At 41.8% G+C, this 17,657-nt stretch overlaps 1 protein-coding gene across 1 annotated transcript; it reads left to right on the plus strand.

The window, feature by feature from the left end:
- The first annotated feature begins 7,105 nt into the window (after positions 1–7,105).
- cercam (cerebral endothelial cell adhesion molecule) lies at positions 7,106–16,649 on the plus strand. The gene is made up of 12 exons (XM_044013013.1): positions 7,106–7,357; positions 8,661–8,771; positions 9,825–9,942; positions 10,080–10,214; positions 10,315–10,519; positions 10,597–10,716; positions 10,813–10,889; positions 11,004–11,110; positions 11,234–11,366; positions 12,052–12,179; positions 12,641–12,844; positions 15,197–16,649. Exons 1-12 carry the CDS (start codon positions 7,155–7,157, stop codon positions 15,429–15,431), a joined length of 1,776 nt encoding a protein of 591 aa, XP_043868948.1. The 5' UTR covers positions 7,106–7,154; the 3' UTR covers positions 15,432–16,649.
- Positions 16,650–17,657: the final 1,008 nt, after the last annotated feature.

Below are 17,657 nucleotides of genomic sequence, written 5' to 3' on the forward strand. Positions count from 1 at the left end.
ACAAAATGTGAACCCAGTGTTCCTATCTCCATTGGCTCAATTTAAGGCCCTTTAGCTCTGTAGCTTTCATGTTGGCTGTTAGTCTTGGTGGCGCATAGTCGTGGGTATGTGTGTGTACACACAAAAACAGTAGGGATCCGCTGCACTCCACGCGGGGGCCACTGTGCTTCCCCCCATTCACAAATCAATGTTTAACCCGGTGGCTAAAAGGCCTGGCAGGGGAGAGGGAGGCCCAGTCGGCAGGGTGGGCTATGAAACGGTGATGCTGAGAGATGGAGAGGAGAGAGAGGACAAAGGGAACAGGGGAATCCTTAAAATAAACCTCCTCTGGTGAAGGCATCTCCTCCCCGCTGCTAGGGCACAGCTACCGATGAAGGAGAGCCGGGTTTGGAGAGGTTAGCGAGGGAAGCAGGAGCGGTGGCAGGGGAATGTCACTGAAATTTATAGTGGGAAGGCAGGGCGTATGGAGTCAGACGGACAAAGGGGCAAATTGGGAGGAGAGTTGCACAACAGGCCCAGTGGGAGTCGTAGCACTTCCTCTCGCCTTGTATTTACCTGCTAATGCACTGCCTTTTCTTTAAAAACAAAAATAGTACACATGGGTTTCTCTTGCAGTATTTAGTGTTAGAGGTAATGAAGCAGAACCAGGAGCATTGAAGGAGACAGGCGGCCAATGCAAGAAACCAATTACAGAAGTGCCGTACAAGTCTTAAGGCTGTGACACACAGGAGAGACGGGCCTGAAAATGTCTAGATTTTTTGTTTTTTTTGCATCTGTGTTGCTAAGCTACGACGTCGCTCACAGGTGAGGTGTTTGATGAGTTTGACGAGGAGGTTATTTTCATAAACACTAGGAACTATCGCTCTGGGAATAGATCGTGTGATTGAAACAAATGAAAGCATGCTGCAAAGATTACAGTTTTAAGATGAGAAAAGTTGCCTCAGTCTTCAGAGATTACAGGTGTAAACTGATGAAGGGCCAGGATTGGAAAAGAATAAGAAAGAATCACCATCTGGCATAATGGCCCGAGATTAAAAGATTAAAGGAATGTGTGAGTGTGTCCAGCTACTCCCTCAGACCAATGCACACACACACACACACACAGATTCACACTCCTTCCCCCCAAGCACGCTGCTGCCTAAACATCCCCCAGAATTCTTTGACAATAGCTGCGCTGTTGCCTGGCAACGAGGCGACGGACAGCGCCATCCAGGGAGTAAGAGAGGCGATGAGAAGCACAGAGGAGTCTGCTGCACTCGCCTCTCACCAGTACTTTGTAGAGATCACGGGGCATCAAGAAAAAAGAAAAAAAAAAAGAGAATAAGACTGTAAATTGTCACTGTTTATCAGTGTTTGCAAAGGATGAAAAGGAAAAATCAGCCTTTGAATAAATGGGGCAAGGTCTGAGCTCTCCTTAGAGTCTGGACTGTGCTGAGTCTGAACCAAAGAGAGCGTCCCACTGTAAATGTTCACTTAAAATAGTGTTTTTATTTGGCTATTTCAAGTCTAATATAAATATCCTGCACTGTGTTGAAAAAGGCAACATTTTATTCATAATAATAATAATAATAATAATAATGATAATGGTGATGATGATGATGATGATGATGATGTGTCTCTCTCCCTCACACCTGTGTCACTGACCTCATCATATATTATTATTTCCAGCATTATCAGAGCATTCCTGTAAAGTTGAAGCTGTTTTTTTTTTGTTCTTTTAAAGCTATTCTGTTTAAGTGTCTGAGTCCAAATATATAAAGAGCAACAACATCCATGCTGACCTTTATTAATTCGTCCATGATGCTGTTGGCAGTGCAACATTTTACTAGAAGCTGCAAACAGGAAAACAATCACGGTCTTGACTTGTACGACTTGATTTGCACGAAAAAAATGAAAGGTGTTCTTTTTCGCTCATCGTGTTGTGAATAAATCGAACGCCTTAAAACTGCAGGAAATAGGTAAAAAACAGTCTTGTATTTCTCCAATTAAAGTGAATGAACTGGAGTTTTTAAAGGCGTTTAATCAGCACAGTCAAACTTTACAGTAGCACCGTTTGAGACATGAGCTGCAAGGTTAGGGTTACACAAGACACACGACGTACACACAGAATTCAAATCCTTGCAGATTATTCTAGAGATTATTTAATCTTTAAAGATAAAGAAGGAGAAGGGAGGGATAAGAAGTGGCAAGAAAAGAGAGACAAGAAAGCACTCATGCAGACATTGTATATATAATGAATAAATAACAAATAAACACCAAGAAGAAACAAACAAATTACCTGAGTTGAAAAGAGAAAACTACTCAACAAAGGTGCCGATAATCAGCCGCTGTTTTTAAAGTGAGTTCTGACAAAATAAACTTTTGTCTAAAAAAAAAACCCCAAAGCAATAAAAAAACTGATTAAGTAAGTAAATATGTGTAATATTTCAAATGTTTGCCACATTTATGCATTTATTATCATCCAGTGTTGCTCTTATGTATTAATTAATTTGTATTTTAAGTTTGGATTAGTGGAGCCTGGATCACTTTTCATCTTTTATCTTTACCCAGTTTTAAGCTTTTATTTCATGTATTACTCTGATGGTCACATCTGTGCTGACGTTTTATCAAAGGATGCCACTGTAACAGCACGTACATCACTGTGTTCACATTCATAACAGACAATATTTATTGTTTGTGTACAAAATCACTCACACAGTGGCTCAAATTGAGCACACGTTTAAATAAAACATCCCTCCTTGAATATAAGGGAAGCACTGCACATTATAGGATGACAGTGGTGGGGTGTAGTCGACAGAGTGCTGCTGTAGCTGCTGAGTAAGAGGGTCTGTGCCACGGCTCAGACCCTGAGTGACAGGTATTGACCCTTCCCAGCCAAAAGACGTCTCTGTGGGAACGCTATTGATTATTGCCACGGCAATAAAGGTCCCGGAAGCTTGTGAGAATGTCATGACTCTGTGCTGCCCACCAGCCCACGGACCCGATACACAAACACAAAGACAGGGAACACTTTCACTGTGACACATTAATGCGCCCGAACCTGCAGCCACTCATTCTCTCTCTCTTCCTCTCTCTCTCTCTCTCTCATGCCAACTTAAGCTTTGGACCGGACAAAGAAAAGATGAAAGAGAGATTGGCGGCATAGTGACTGCCTTACGGGGCCGGAGGAGAGCGTTTGTGTGTGTTTGACTGTGTGTGAACATGAATGAGTAGTGGGCCCCTAATAACAAACCCCCCCCCCACTACCACTACCACCTCCAAACAACTCAAGTAGAGGGTCAGTTCACCCACATTCCAGAAAACATATTGACGTGCTGTTTTCCATCCTTTCTTACACGTAGGTTTGTGTTTTATTTTGTAAATTCATAATTACCCGACATTTATGTCCTCCCTTGTGTCACACACACCTTTTTTCCTTGTTATTTCCGGGCTATTACAACTACCAGGTGTTTTACTACTGAAATGCACTGGACTTTAAATGAAAGTTTTTACTTATTGCATCAAATTAAAAAGCATCTACGTTGGAATGAAGGCTTTTAAACCTAATTTAAAAGTATTTGCGTTCCTGCTCTGTTCTTCGAGAGCGTCCACGTACAACTTGAGCACTTAATAAATGAGGTCAAACCTTAACGTTTCCTTCCACAAATCAGCAAAAACATGCCTTCAACAGTTTAAAAAGTGGTCATTTTTATCACAGGGAACAAATCACACTGAGGTCTGTGGGTGTTATCGAGCATTAAACCTACAATTCCTCTCTGCAGATCCATTTTCTTCTACTTCTTCTTCTGCATGAAGTGATATTAGTAGATTATAAGAGAGATAATGCTTTGGTTTTTTGTCAATATGGGTGAACTAAGTATTTAACTGAGTCAAGTGAAGCCGTGTCAAACACACGATGGTCTTTTGACTGCAGTCCATCCACTCTTTAAATCTGTCCTTTGCAATCTGTTTGAAACAATGCAGATTTTTTTTTTTTGTCTTTTGTCCCAACACCCTCCTTTCTCTCTCCTTCCTTCGATCTCCCTCTGTCTCCTCTCATTCACACACACACACACCCCCCCACACACAAACGCCACCTCCACCCTTGACCTCACTGTGAAAAGTTAGTGCACCCGAGGTTGAACTCTCCCAGATCTGCTGCGGCCACAAACGCTGGGAAAGTGCCCCTGTCACAAATACACACACATATGTGTGTGTGTCCGACACTCGGGGTGTCATGAATAGGAGAGAGTTGACCCTCAACCGCCTGACCTGTCCACACAAATAAGGCTTTAAACCCAAGGCCGCTATTGTCAGCAACGACGGCCTATAAATTTATTCCCAGAGCCGCCCAAAAAAATCACTATATACCACTTTGTTTTTGATTTTCTCCCACCCACATTTATGCCTCCTCTCATGTCTTATGTCTTCGTCGTTCTCCACTGCTCAGTCAAAGTCTGATCTTGATTTTTCCCTTAAGTTCTGAGCAGATTTCGATGATTTAAAAGTCCATATTTTGTCGTTTTTCCCTCGAGCTGTAATCTGTGGCTGTGTAATATGCGTGTGAACCACTGGAAATGACATAATTACTATAATATAGATTGTCAATTTAGGGATTCTGTGTCTAATCTGACAGATTTAGATAACCGATGTGGGATTATGTTAACACACACACACGTGTCACTTTCATGTTATAAAAAAACATTATCTGACAATGTTCTGTACAAACTGGTCACGGCTTATTTAAACTGGCCGGGGTGTGAGGATGGATTGAGATCTTACGTCTCCTCTAAAAACAAATCTGACAACAGCTGTTAAAGGAGATCCTCAAACCAGGCCCTGAGGATCCCCGGGGATGATGGAGGAGGTTCAAGGTGGTTGTCGCTCGCTCGCCCGCCCGCCCGCCCGCCTGCCTGCAGCACACTCTCGTGTGAACACTTGTCCTGTTCACATTGTTGGGAAACACAATGGGGGGACACAGGAAATAGGAAAAAGCCCTCATGAGGGCAGACAAATAAGACACATTTGTTGGTTCTAACCAATAACCGCTTATCCAGGTCAAGTCAAGTCCATTTTTATTTATATAGACACAATTTGCCTGGAAGACACTTTAGGAAAATACTCCACAGAAATCCTTGTACAGGGGGAAAGAAATGATGGGATAAACCACAGGAAGAGCCACAGAGATTACACAAAAAACATGTAAAATGTAGAAAATAGCTGTGACAATAACTGGTGTTAATATTAACATCACTATTAGTATTAATGAAGATGGCATGAACTCACAGAGAGGAAAAGAATCACAATTTACTAATCTGTATACTATATATCTTTTCCTCCAATCCTATTTGAGCCTTTTTTACATATTTAGGAGTCAATCTATATTTTCCTTGGCTCATTACAGAATATTAGGCTTTAAATTCATAACACCAGAGAGCGAGCGGAAAATTACGGGACTACATGTTGTGTTTAATTATTTGTGATCAGCTCATAATTACCAGGAACTCTGCCGTGCTGTTAATAAGGTCCACTGACTCAGTGATCAATCCTCCACTCTCTGGTCCGTGGCATGGTTTGAATCTGCTCTCCTGTAAATGTGAAGAATTCAAACAAAAACAAAAAAAGATCTTATGAACAGAGTCATGAACAAGGTTTGCCTTGACGATCAAACCCTGTGTGTCTCATCATGTCATCGCCTCAGCATCACTTTATATTAATACATCTTTATATCATCATCACAGCGTGAACAGAGGAAGAGAAGCAAAAATAAAACACGGTAAATAATGAATTACATGAAGTCTTGTAAATGTGTAAAAATGCAATCGGCAAAATGTACTTTTTATTCCTGGAACGTAAATAATCTGTAACGTCTCATTAAATGGATCAATAATTGTTAAGACAAACATAGAAGTGCATATAAATGTAATAAATAAATAAATAAAATAGAGATAAATATTACTTGTAAATAATGACACACAGATTTTTTTTTTATGTTTTTACTGGCAAATGTGAACTCATTTATTTATCCAGTGTGTGTGTGTGTGTGTGTGTGTGTGTCTGAGGCCCTTGACCATAATGGTTTTGTAGTGATCACAATTATACACACACACACACACGTTCTCGTACAGCATTCTCGAGAGGACATTCATAGACATTATATGTTCTCTTGCCATTTAACCTTAACCATCACAACTAGATGTACCTAATTTTATGCACCTAATGTACCTAATAACCAGAACATGAGCACCAGCCAAATTGTCCTAATTTCCATAAATATTTCCTCACTTCTTGTGGATTATAGGATAGTGGTCCTCACAAAGTATGAATGTTACACACACACACACACACACACACACACACACACACACACGGGCCTTCTCTTGGATCAAACCTCCCCTGCTGGTCAACCTCTGAAACTGATGCCAGGATACAAACCAGAGATTACACACACACACACACACACACACAATGCAACATGAACACAGACTCCAGATTTACCCAACATGCAACATATAATCCTCATCATCATCAAATCATGCTTAATGTGTGAAAGTGGAAACACTTGCACAGTTTTGCAGTAAATGTCTATAATATATATGTTGACAAAAAACAAGCCCATGATCTGGTTTTGTTGTTTGTTGTTACATTTTCTTGCACAAGCAAAAAAAATAAATTCATATTTTGTTTCCACTAAAGAATATGATCATAGTCGTGATGTGTAATCATGTGATTTATTTCATTCATATTTTCAATTAATAGTAATAAAGGGAAAAAAGATTTTAAATCATGCCTAACTCTATGTGATGATATGAATAATGGATTTGTTTTCTAGCGAAACGTGTAGCTTTTGATCAGATGACCTCTGAGTTTTTTCTAATTGTTCTACGTCACTTTCCTCTTCAGGAAGTGTCTCTCGTGTCTCACATGTGAAAAACTACACTTCGGCCAAATCACGCCTTCATTTTTTTCCTTTTCCCTTTTTTTTATTTTTTCCTTGAGTCATAAGATGGAAGCGGAAGTCGGAACTGAACCTCGGTGTTTGGGGGTTGAAACTTTTAGGAAAGCCCTTTTTTCCCTTCTCTTGGACTGCTGACGCGTACACAGCTGCTGCTGAGCTGTTACCCTGTCCACTGTCCTCTCTCTGTCCCTGTCTCTCTGTCTGTCCCTCTGTCACCATGTTGCTCCGCTCTCTGCTCTTTGCGGCCTCTCTCTTCCAGGTCGACTGTTACTTTTCGGAGGAAAAGTATCCAGAGGAGTCGAAAGTGCAGCCTCCCACCGTGGTTATCGCCATCATAGCCCGGAACACCGCGCACTCCCTGCCGTACTACCTCGGCGCACTGGAGAAACTCAACTACCCCAGAGACCGCATCTCAGTGTGGTGGGTTTCCTCCTCCTGCTCCTCCTGCTGCTGCTCCTGCATGCACACACACACACACACACACACACACTCAACAGACGGGGTTCTCCCTCTTTTTATCCCACTGTTGCAGCCGTTCAAAAGGTCAATTGCATTTAAATGAGTCTGTGAAAGCAACAGCTCTCCCTCCTTCTTCCTCCTCCTGTGTCCCCCCTCCTCCTCCTCCTCGTCGTCGTCTTTCTGTCTTCTCTCTGTGAGTCCACAGGCTGTCTTTCACTCCACACACACACACACACACGTTCATTTCCCCTCTGTGGACTGCATGAATCAATGTTGTGACTGATATCAACGTTTCCTAACTGTGTCCAAAACTAAAGATAAAGAGAGGGAAACTGGTGTTTTCAGCAGCAAATGCCTCTGGAGTAACAACTCACTGTCATTTTGAACGTGTCTGTCCTTATATGCAAATGTAACGTGTGATTTATTTTAAGATGCTGGCTCTATGTCAGTGTATATCACTGTATATGAGTGTATATCTGCTGAGCAGCTGTGATGGTCATGTGACTCTGCTCAGAGGTGAATAATAATGCGGTCACGTCAAAATATGATGCTTTTTCCACGTAATATTTAAGGTTGATGATCAGTGGCGTGCACAGACGTTTGTGAGGGCAGGGGCGAAAATGAAAAGGGCACCACTAGTACGCTTAAGTACGCTTTCGCTCATACTGGGCAGCTTCTTGTGAAAAACACTGAATATCATTTCCTCTAAGGACACCCGTTGGGACACTGTCATGTAGGGACAGTAGGGGACTTCATAACGACACCCTTTTTGGTGTGGAAGGACACCCATAGGAAACAAAGTCGCAAGGGCATCTTATAGAGCACTGCATCACTTTGCTCCACTAGAACGACACTCCTTCCACTTTTTTAATTAGGGCACTTCCTCATGTTTTTACCCCTCTTGAGGGTAGGTTATCGTGTGTCCTGTTAACTCAAGAGGGCAGCATTTTTGTCCACTTGGGCACCAGGGGGACCACCACAGTAAAACTGTACTATTTAAATAGATCCTGTATAGTTTACTGTTTGTTATAATCCTTATATCAGTCATGAACTCTTTACCATAGAAAAGCTCCGATAATTGACTCTGTATCTTCCAGTTGCGTAAGTCTCTCCACAATTCTCTCACCAGTGGGGAAAATGTTGCATATGTTGGAGAATAATCTCTGGAGTTGTGTTCGTCTTCCCTCCGTCAGAGCAGCAGTTTGACTTTCATGCGTTTTGGACGTGCGTGTTTATTTTTACCATCTGCTTTGGATCTCTTCAGGGCTGCCACGGATCACAACGCAGACAACAGCACGGCCATGCTCAAAGAGTGGCTCACTGTCATGCAGAAGTACTACCATTATGTGGAGTGGAGGCCAATGGAGCAGCCCATGTAAATCAAGTTTTAATACCATTTTTTATTTTTTTTAAATGTTTTAGTGAAGGCTTTTATTACTCAAGCACTCTTTTGCTCCATGTAACCAAGAAATCGTTAAAAGTGAATCATTTTAGCTTGTGGGAACAATTAAGACGTTTGAAATCATCAGAATTTTCTGACATTTTATGGCCAAATACACATAATCAAAGGTTCCCACAAGTGTCGTATGGATGGTGATAACATAAAGGAAAAGCCGTGGCTAATCCTTGAAGCATTGATGTTCCTCGTTCTGTCTTTACTGCATGTTTTCTATAAGCAGAGTGAACATTGAATTAGGTCAGCCACGGTGGAATCACTGCGTTTAGTCTTTGCATAATGAGGTAACGACGTGGCACGTCGCTGCGTGTTCATACACATTTCTCTGCGTGGACACTTCTCTCTGCTGACACATAATATACACTTAGTTATTCATACAGTTTTTAGGGCCACACACGTGTACAATTGAGGATGACATTATGAAAATGCTTTAAAAGTATTTCCATCGTCAAACGTGCTAGTTTTATTTTTGGGTCAAAATCATTAGCCCCCTGAAGAACTGACATTTTTTATTATTTTTATAATAAATGTTATTGTTAACTGTTGTGCAAAGATGTGCTTAACTTTGAAACGCACAAAAGCCTTTTAAAGACAAGTTTAAAATGAGGGTTATCTCCCTGTTATCTGTCTGTTATCAATACGTTTGAAGCATGTAGTTTTTCATACATTTTCTCCAGGCTGGTCAGGGTGATATAGGTCAGACTCCTGGTCCATAAAGATATACATTTGAAATAAGAAGACCATGGAATATGTTTCTTTGGAGTAAATTTCACAATTCTGCTTGGAAAAAAAACAATATCTTTCAGTGTGAACACAATTAGAAGTCACATTTGTGGGAAAATGGTTCAAAAAAAGCATTATTATTATTGTTGTGGTGAATCTTTGCTTTGCTTTAAAGCAAATGCATTGCTTTAAACACATCACTTAACCCTAACCCATGATAATATATAAATATGGATTGTCTGTCTAAAGATCCTACGCCGGAGAGCTGGGTCCTAAACACTGGACCAACACCAGGTACGAGCACGTGATGAAGCTGAAGCAGGCGGCGCTCAACTTTGCCAGGAAACGCTGGGCTGACTACATCCTGGTAGAGAACTCTTTTTTGGTTCAGACGTACATGATTCACGACGCACTTCTTCATTCATTTGTCTTATTGTCCTCCGCTCTCCCGTGTGTGTGTCTGTGTGTGTGTCTGTGTGTGTGTGTCCGTCCGCGTATCTTCAGTACGCCGACACTGACAACATCCTCACCAACCCGGAGACGCTCAACCTGATGATAGCGGAGAACAAGTCTGTCATCGCGCCCATGTTGGACTCTCAGGGAGCGTACTCCAACTACTGGTGCGGCATCACTCCGCAGGTGAATGTCAAAACTTGTTGTGTGTTACAGTTTGACTGAAAACACAACGTTTTTATCTGCATTTTCTTTACTATCTCTGCATCTACGTGCGTCCGTGCAGGGATATTACCGTCGAACAGCCGAGTATTTCCCCACCCGCCGCCGCCACAGACTGGGCTGCTTCCCGGTGCCGATGGTTCACTCCACCATGCTGCTGGATTTAAGGAAGGAGGGCATGAAGAAACTGGCGTTCTACCCTCCTCACGAAGAGTACTCCTGGCCTTACGACGACATCATCGTGTTCGCCTTCTCCTGTCGAGCTGCAGGTTTGCACTTCACTGCACAGAAAGGATAATGTGTCATGTATTCCAGCAGCTATTGAGTGATCTTAATCCCCACTCAGAGATACAGATGTACTTGTGTAACAAGGAGCGCTACGGATACCTGAACGTCCCCGCCAAACCTCTCCAGACCTTGGAAGATGATCGCCTCAACTTCGTTCATGTCCACCTGGAGTCCATGAGTAAGAAGAGACTGTGCTTTTTGAGTGTTTTGGTTCAAGTTAACAGACATAGGGCCAAGTAAATGTGTTCATTTGTGTCTCCTCTTTGTCCCGCAGTTGATGGTCCTCCCATGCATCCGTCTCGTTTTGTCCACATGTTCCCCAAACAGAGAGACCTCATGGGCTTCGATGAGGTAATTTGGACGACCAGAATCAGTAACAACTATACATATTTTGTTTCTAAAGGTCCCCGATGTTACCAAAATGCAGCTACAACAGTTGATTGAATGTCCTCCTCCTCGTCTCAGATCTTTCTGATAAATCTGCGGCGCCGCACTGACCGCCGCGACCGGATGCTGTTCTCTCTGAACGAGCTGGAGGTTGACGTCAAGGTGGTGGACGCCATCGATGGGAAGTAAGTGCAGCGAGAACACAGAAGGAGAAAAATGTAGCGTGGAGAACTGTAATATACTGTGTATTTGTAAGTCATTGTTCTTTCATCATGACAATGTAATACCTGTACGTTTTGTGTATGCAGCGCACTGAACAGCAGCGAGATTAAGATCCTGGGTGTTGACCTACTGCCGGGCTACTACGACCCGTTCTCAGGACGCACCCTGACCAAAGGAGAGGTGGGCTGCTTCCTCAGCCACTACTTCATCTGGAAGGAGGTGAGAAAGTAACCTGGAGCCACAAAACCCCTTTGAGCCCGTCACACATAAAGTTTTATATACTGTATAGATATAATAACTCAAGTTTGTTGCACTGAACTACAAAAAACACTGTCAGAACTATGTAGATTTGTGTCCTTCCAAAATAACGTGAGCCACTTTGATTCAAAGGTGTACTTTTTAAATATCGCTTTTGATGTGGACACAGGACGTGACGCATGTTGTTAGTTGACGAAATATTAAAACACTTTTATTTATTGCCTTGATCTCTAAATAAGAGGTGCTCATTTTGAGACAACAGAACATGTCACGCTATGGTTTCTATTTAGTAAAATTATTTTTGACTGGAACTGAATGTAAAACCTATTTATCAAATCTCAAACTTTCTATAGATAGAAACATCATAGGGGAACTATTTTTCGATGAGTAAAACAAGTCTTGGTTGGTGTTTTATTTAAGGATTTTCAGTTGAGCCTCTGCAAAAGATTTCATGGATGTCTTATGTCTTCCAATTTTAATGAAACGTTTTAATGGTTACAGATGATTTAAAACAGAATTTAAAGGATTGGATTTCCAAGAAACGAATTCAAGTTCTTCTGCATTTTGTTTTTACTTGCCTGGAAACGGGTCAGACAATTAAACAGGCCAATGTGAATGTTTGTTTTTTTTTCTCTGCCGTCCTCAGATGGTGGACGTGCAGATGGACAAAGCGCTCATCTTTGAGGACGATGTCCGTTTCCAGGCCAACTTCAAACGACGAGTCCTCAGGCTGATGGAGGAGGTGGAGCAGGTGGACCTTGACTGGGACATCATGTAAGACGTGAATGCTTTTTTTTTAAAACCATATCAAGTCAGACGAAATGCAGAGCAGAAGCAGCTGTAACACATTTAGTTTTTATTGTTTATCCAGCCACATTTTAACAATTCATTTTATAAATCCTGCTCGATTTTAAGTCCTTATTTAAGCTTAATAAAAGGTTCCTCCGTGGATATTTTACTCCACATAAAACCTCCAGCATGTGTTTTTGTGTCAGTTTCTCTCACTGTGAAGGTGATTTGTTAAACGGATGAGAAGTGGTCTTTTGCTGTTGTCTGTGGCTCTAGTCTGAACATGGTGTAACATGTGCAGAACAAATGCTGCATAAACATCCTCTCCGGCACATTTGGCAGCAATTACACATGGGAGAACCTAGTTGTTAGTGACTGACAGTGCTCCTTATTTGTTCTTCTTCTTGTCCCTTTTATGTCTCATCGTGGTTTTTGTGGCGCTACAGATACTTTGGCAGGAAGCAGGTGAATCCTGGAAAGGAGGGCGATGTGGAAAAGGTTTACAATTTGGTGCACGCCGACTACTCCTACTGGACTCTGTCGTACGCCATCTCCCTACAAGGAGCCCAGAAACTGCTGAACGCTGAACCGCTTTCCAAGATGCTGCCGGTCGATGAATTTCTCCCCATCATGTATGACAAACATCCCAAGTATGTATGACAGCAGCACTGGAGCCTCTGGCAGAAATGAGCTCATACTTCCCTCTCTTTAAATCTTTGGTCTGGTGGATAGTTTGTAAAATGATAATGTTCTTCATCATATTTATATTCAGTGAAGTTAAAACCTTTTTCTGCTCACAGTTATATATAAAAAGTCCTCAGAATGGCTCCTAACATTCCATATAGCCGCCTATATATTTAACTGGGTTTTTATGGAGCGACACATTTAGGAGCTATAATGAAGTTTTTGGTTTCACTTCTTTTTAAATAAGGTCAGTTTTGGCTGTAAACTCTATTCTCGTTGGTCTCGTGTTGGTTTGCTTCAAGAGATAAATAAGGAAACAACATTTTAAAAGAAATTCTTGCAGGAAAGTCTTTTATTTTTTTCACATTCAGGTTTGTTGGCTGCATCGCTCACTGTGGGTGATTGTCTAAGTCTTTTAGCGTCTGTTTGTTTGCCAGATAAAGCCATATGGGATTCAGATGTCTTTGACCATCCCTTTACTTTTGATTTGGCGCCATCTTCAGGTCAAAAATATCATTTGTTTATGACTTTGGTTCATGACCAAATACCTGCAGACCCAACATTCCCTTCAGCCACAGCTGCACTGTGACGTTAGAGGTGAAATAGAAGTGTAAATGCTTTGTTTCAGACAGACAATTTTTAAAAGAGATTTTAATTATTTCATAGGACATTCAGGTGTGTTGCCTGCATCGCTCCCTGTGGGTGTTGTCTCATTTTTTTAGCATCAGTTTGTTGCCAGATAAAGCCATATGTCTTCCATCCTTCCTTCCTTCCTTCCTTCCTTCCTCCCCCTTCCTTCCTTCCTTCCTTCCTACACACCTAGCTCAGTTTGTTTGCCAGATAAACCTATATGTCTTCCTTCCTTCCTTCTTTCCTTACTCCCTCTCTTCCTTCTTTCCTTCCTTCATGCCTACCTCAGTTTGTTTGCCAGATAAAGCCATGTGCCTTCTTTCTTTCCTTCCTCCCTTCTTTCCTTCCTTCCTTCTTCTTTCCTTCCTTCTCTCTTCCTTCTTCTTTCCTTCCTTCATGCCTACCTCAGTTTGTTTGCCAAATAAAGCCATATGTCTTCCTTCCTTCCTTCCTTCCTTCCTTCCTTCCTCCTCCCTCCCTCCCTCCCCTTCCTTCCTTCCTACATACCTACCTCAGTTTGTTTGCCAGATAAAGCCTTATGCCTTCCTTCCTTCCTTCCTTCCTTCCTTCCTACCTACCTACCGACCGACCTACATATGATTTGGCGCCCTCCTCAGGTCACAGAGTGTATGTGTTAATGACTCTGGTTCAGACCCAACATTCCCTTCAGTCACAGCTGCAGTGTGATGTTAGCGGTGAAAGAGAAAGTAAATGCATGCAAACGTGGGAAACTGAGACAACAACACTATATACGATGCCAAGGTGCTTATGAAGGCAACACTAATATGCTAATGCCAGCATGTACTAACGTATGACCACCTGAACCCAGACGGCTGCGGATGTAATCTGTGTTTATTATAACGACATTGTGGCGCGCATTTGATTTGACACACAAAAACTATATCTCCTCCTTGTTTTGTTTTTTTGTTGTTGTTTTTTTTAATCTCACGGCTGCTTGGTAATGCATTGCTGTCCCCATTCTTAACCCTAATATCCCTGACATTAGCACTAATCAGACTCTCAGTCTTTTCTCATCATCCCCTTAGTGATGATGGAGCAGAGGAAATGAGACGCATCTGAGGTGCTGACTGTAGGAGATGAAATAGGCCTTATTGCTGAAGGGCCTGCACACCAGAAGGCTTGGCAGCATCTGCACGCTTCGTGTGTGGAAAAGTGGCTGATAGCCAACCCACTATCTCTATTCTCTCCCTCTCTCTCTGTCTTCCTTTCTCCCTCCCTCACCTCCGTGGTTCTAATTTGCTATGCCTGACTGGTCTGCTAAGAATGCACAAGAACCACAGCACACATGGCTCCTGCTGTCACCTCTCATGTTAAGAGTCACTGAAACTACACTTCTGTTAAATGCATGGATTTTTAAATTAGCATCAAATAAAACAGATATTAATGATTAGCACTGAATCATGGGGGGGGGGGTAAAAGATGCCTTTAAAGCTGTAGTATGTAACTTTTATTTCTCTTGCACACAGATTGAAGTTGCCTTCATTCATGCTCTGTCGCTTATCGGTAAATAGATGGAAAATAGATGATAAAGTCGAGCACATACAAGTGAACACCAACCTCATTCATCTCACTTTACTAGCGCGATGTTCCTGTTGCTTCTTTAATAGTGACATTACAGTCACAAATGAGTCCGCGTGACCTCTCATCATGGTTCTCTCTCTCTGCAGTGAGGACTACAAGTCCCACTTCCCCAACAGAAACCTACAAGCCTTCAGTGCAAGCCCCCTCCTGGTCCAGCCGTGTCACTACGCCGGTGATGCCCAGTGGGTGAGCGACACCGAGACGTCCACTCTGTGGGACGACGACAACGTGCGCACCGACTGGAGAGGTTCCCACAAGACCTTGAAAGGGTCCGCGCCGGCACCGGAGATGCTGTCGTCGGCCTACAGGGACGAACTTTAGTGTGGACCTTGAAAAGCTGTGGAGGAACCTGCAGGTCAAGACGCTCACGAGGTCTGAGAGACAGATGCCGAGAAAGAGGAACTGCACTGAGATTTTGTACCGAGTCTCCACCACGCCACACCCCTGACAGTGTCTTTTAACCTGGACTATACGTATGCTGTGACACAGACGGATGCTTGAAGTTGCACAGCAGGTTAACCTTGAACAGTCAAGATTCTTCTTCTTAAATATTCCAAGAGTTTACACTTTTTACAGTTTTTTTTTTTTTTATACGACTGATGTCAAGAGCATTTTTGAATGTATGCCTGAGAGGGCGTGTGTTCCTCTGATGATTGCATGTTTATGATGTTAATTACAGAGCTTTTTTTTATTATAGGAAACCAGAGAGAGACTTTTCTGCTCATCACAGACTGATTTAGGATCCAGTAGCTGCACTGTTCACAACTCCTGGACAAAAGTATGAGACTGTTATTGCTTTAATTTGTTGTTGTTGTTGTTGTTGTTGTTGTTGTTGTTGAATCGGTCTGTTACCCATTCATTTAATACTAAGCTAAATTTGAGCCTTTATTATATTTACCTTGGCTTTAGGTTGACGTGCTTACCGGCATAATATAAGACTATATGCAAGAAGTTTGTTTTTTTATATATCTATGTATATGTGAAGCGATCAAACGGAATGTTTGCATTCTGCTAAAATGTTTTATTTTGTAGAATATCAAGCTATTATTAATAGATCTGAAACATCAGATCTATTTCCTCTCCGGTTTTATGATTTCATATTTTGCTGCAGATCAGATCTCCATGTAGTTTGAAAATTGGTGTTGTTAAATTCACGCATTAGGCATACACATTTTTCAGTATAACATGTTAAAACTATGTCAACAAAATGCCTAGATGTGGTTTCAGGTTGTCTCAACTGTACATGTTGTTGGAACAATGAGAAGTAACATTTTTAGGTCTTAATACACGATTATTTCTCATAAAAGAACAGATTCTACTAAATGAAATGATGTGAATTTAAATTAAAGGGGCTTTTAAGATATTTTAGTCTTCCAATTCCTCTCAAAAGTGACCCCATGTCTCTCATGGACCTTTCTGCTGTTGTATCTTCATTACTTCACATGTCTTAATTTATTTGTCTCCTGGTGCTGGTCGACAGACCGAGTCATAAAACATGATGTGCAACATCAATTCAATAAAAGTGAAATGGCTTTTTGACCCAAAGCTTCTCTCTCTAAATGCCCCTGAGAATGACATTATATTATAAAACAGGATGTTTGTTTTACACTTTTTTGTTTTCTTATTATTTTGATGATTTGAGGGCAGAGGAGTTGTTCCTCCGTGTTGCATGGACCAACATTCACCACAAGAGGGTGGAATATCATTTTTCATGGGAGAACCAGGGTGATATGGAGAGACTGTTTTCCCTGCACTTGGTGGTATTCTGAGAGGTATTCCAAATGTCTTTTTATATTTGTGTATTTATGTTGTATTGTTAAATCTCTTGAATCATGTTGTACAGTCACACTCATCTTTGATTCTTTTTCACAAGCACTCACACTAATCTATACACTTTTTGTGACCTTATTTCACTTTGGAGTGTTGTAAGATTTAAAAAGCACATTCTCACACATGTGTAGCTAGGTTTACAGCCCACGCTGCACTTAAGAAGCTGTTATGTAATGCATGATAGTGAAAAAGCAGGCAGTGAACCTCAAAGGTTAGTGTAGATTCAGCTTCTGTCCTGTTTCAGGCTGTTTGAAGCAACTGGACAGAACCTGTCACAGGAGGGGACCTGAACTCAGCGCCTCATTGGCTGCCCGAGAAGAGGTGGAGTTTCATCAGGTCAAACTTGGCCAGCCGAGAAACTGCACACAGCTCATAGCATATAAGGTTTCACAAGCCTGTGGTCTTCTCACCATTCATTCCTCCTGCAAAATCAACGTATATATCCTGTGACTCCCACACACGCACAGCCCTGCTGTTAACAACGTTCATACGCGCATTTGTACTGTTAATATAGCCGATTCCATGCCGTGTATTTTTGTTGCTTTACAAATAATGTTATTTGAGTTTGCACTATTTGCTGTGTGCTGAGCTGCTTCTCTGTCTCTCACACACACACACACACATGCGCACACACATGGTTTTGCATCAAAACTAGGTCTTAATCCTCAAAAAGCCCAATAAAGGTGTGTGGAACATCCAAAAAAGGTAAGAATGTCC

The sequence above is a fragment of the Solea senegalensis genome, linkage group LG21 (genome assembly GCF_019176455.1).
Source record: "Solea senegalensis isolate Sse05_10M linkage group LG21, IFAPA_SoseM_1, whole genome shotgun sequence".
NCBI lineage: Eukaryota > Metazoa > Chordata > Actinopteri > Pleuronectiformes > Soleidae > Solea > Solea senegalensis.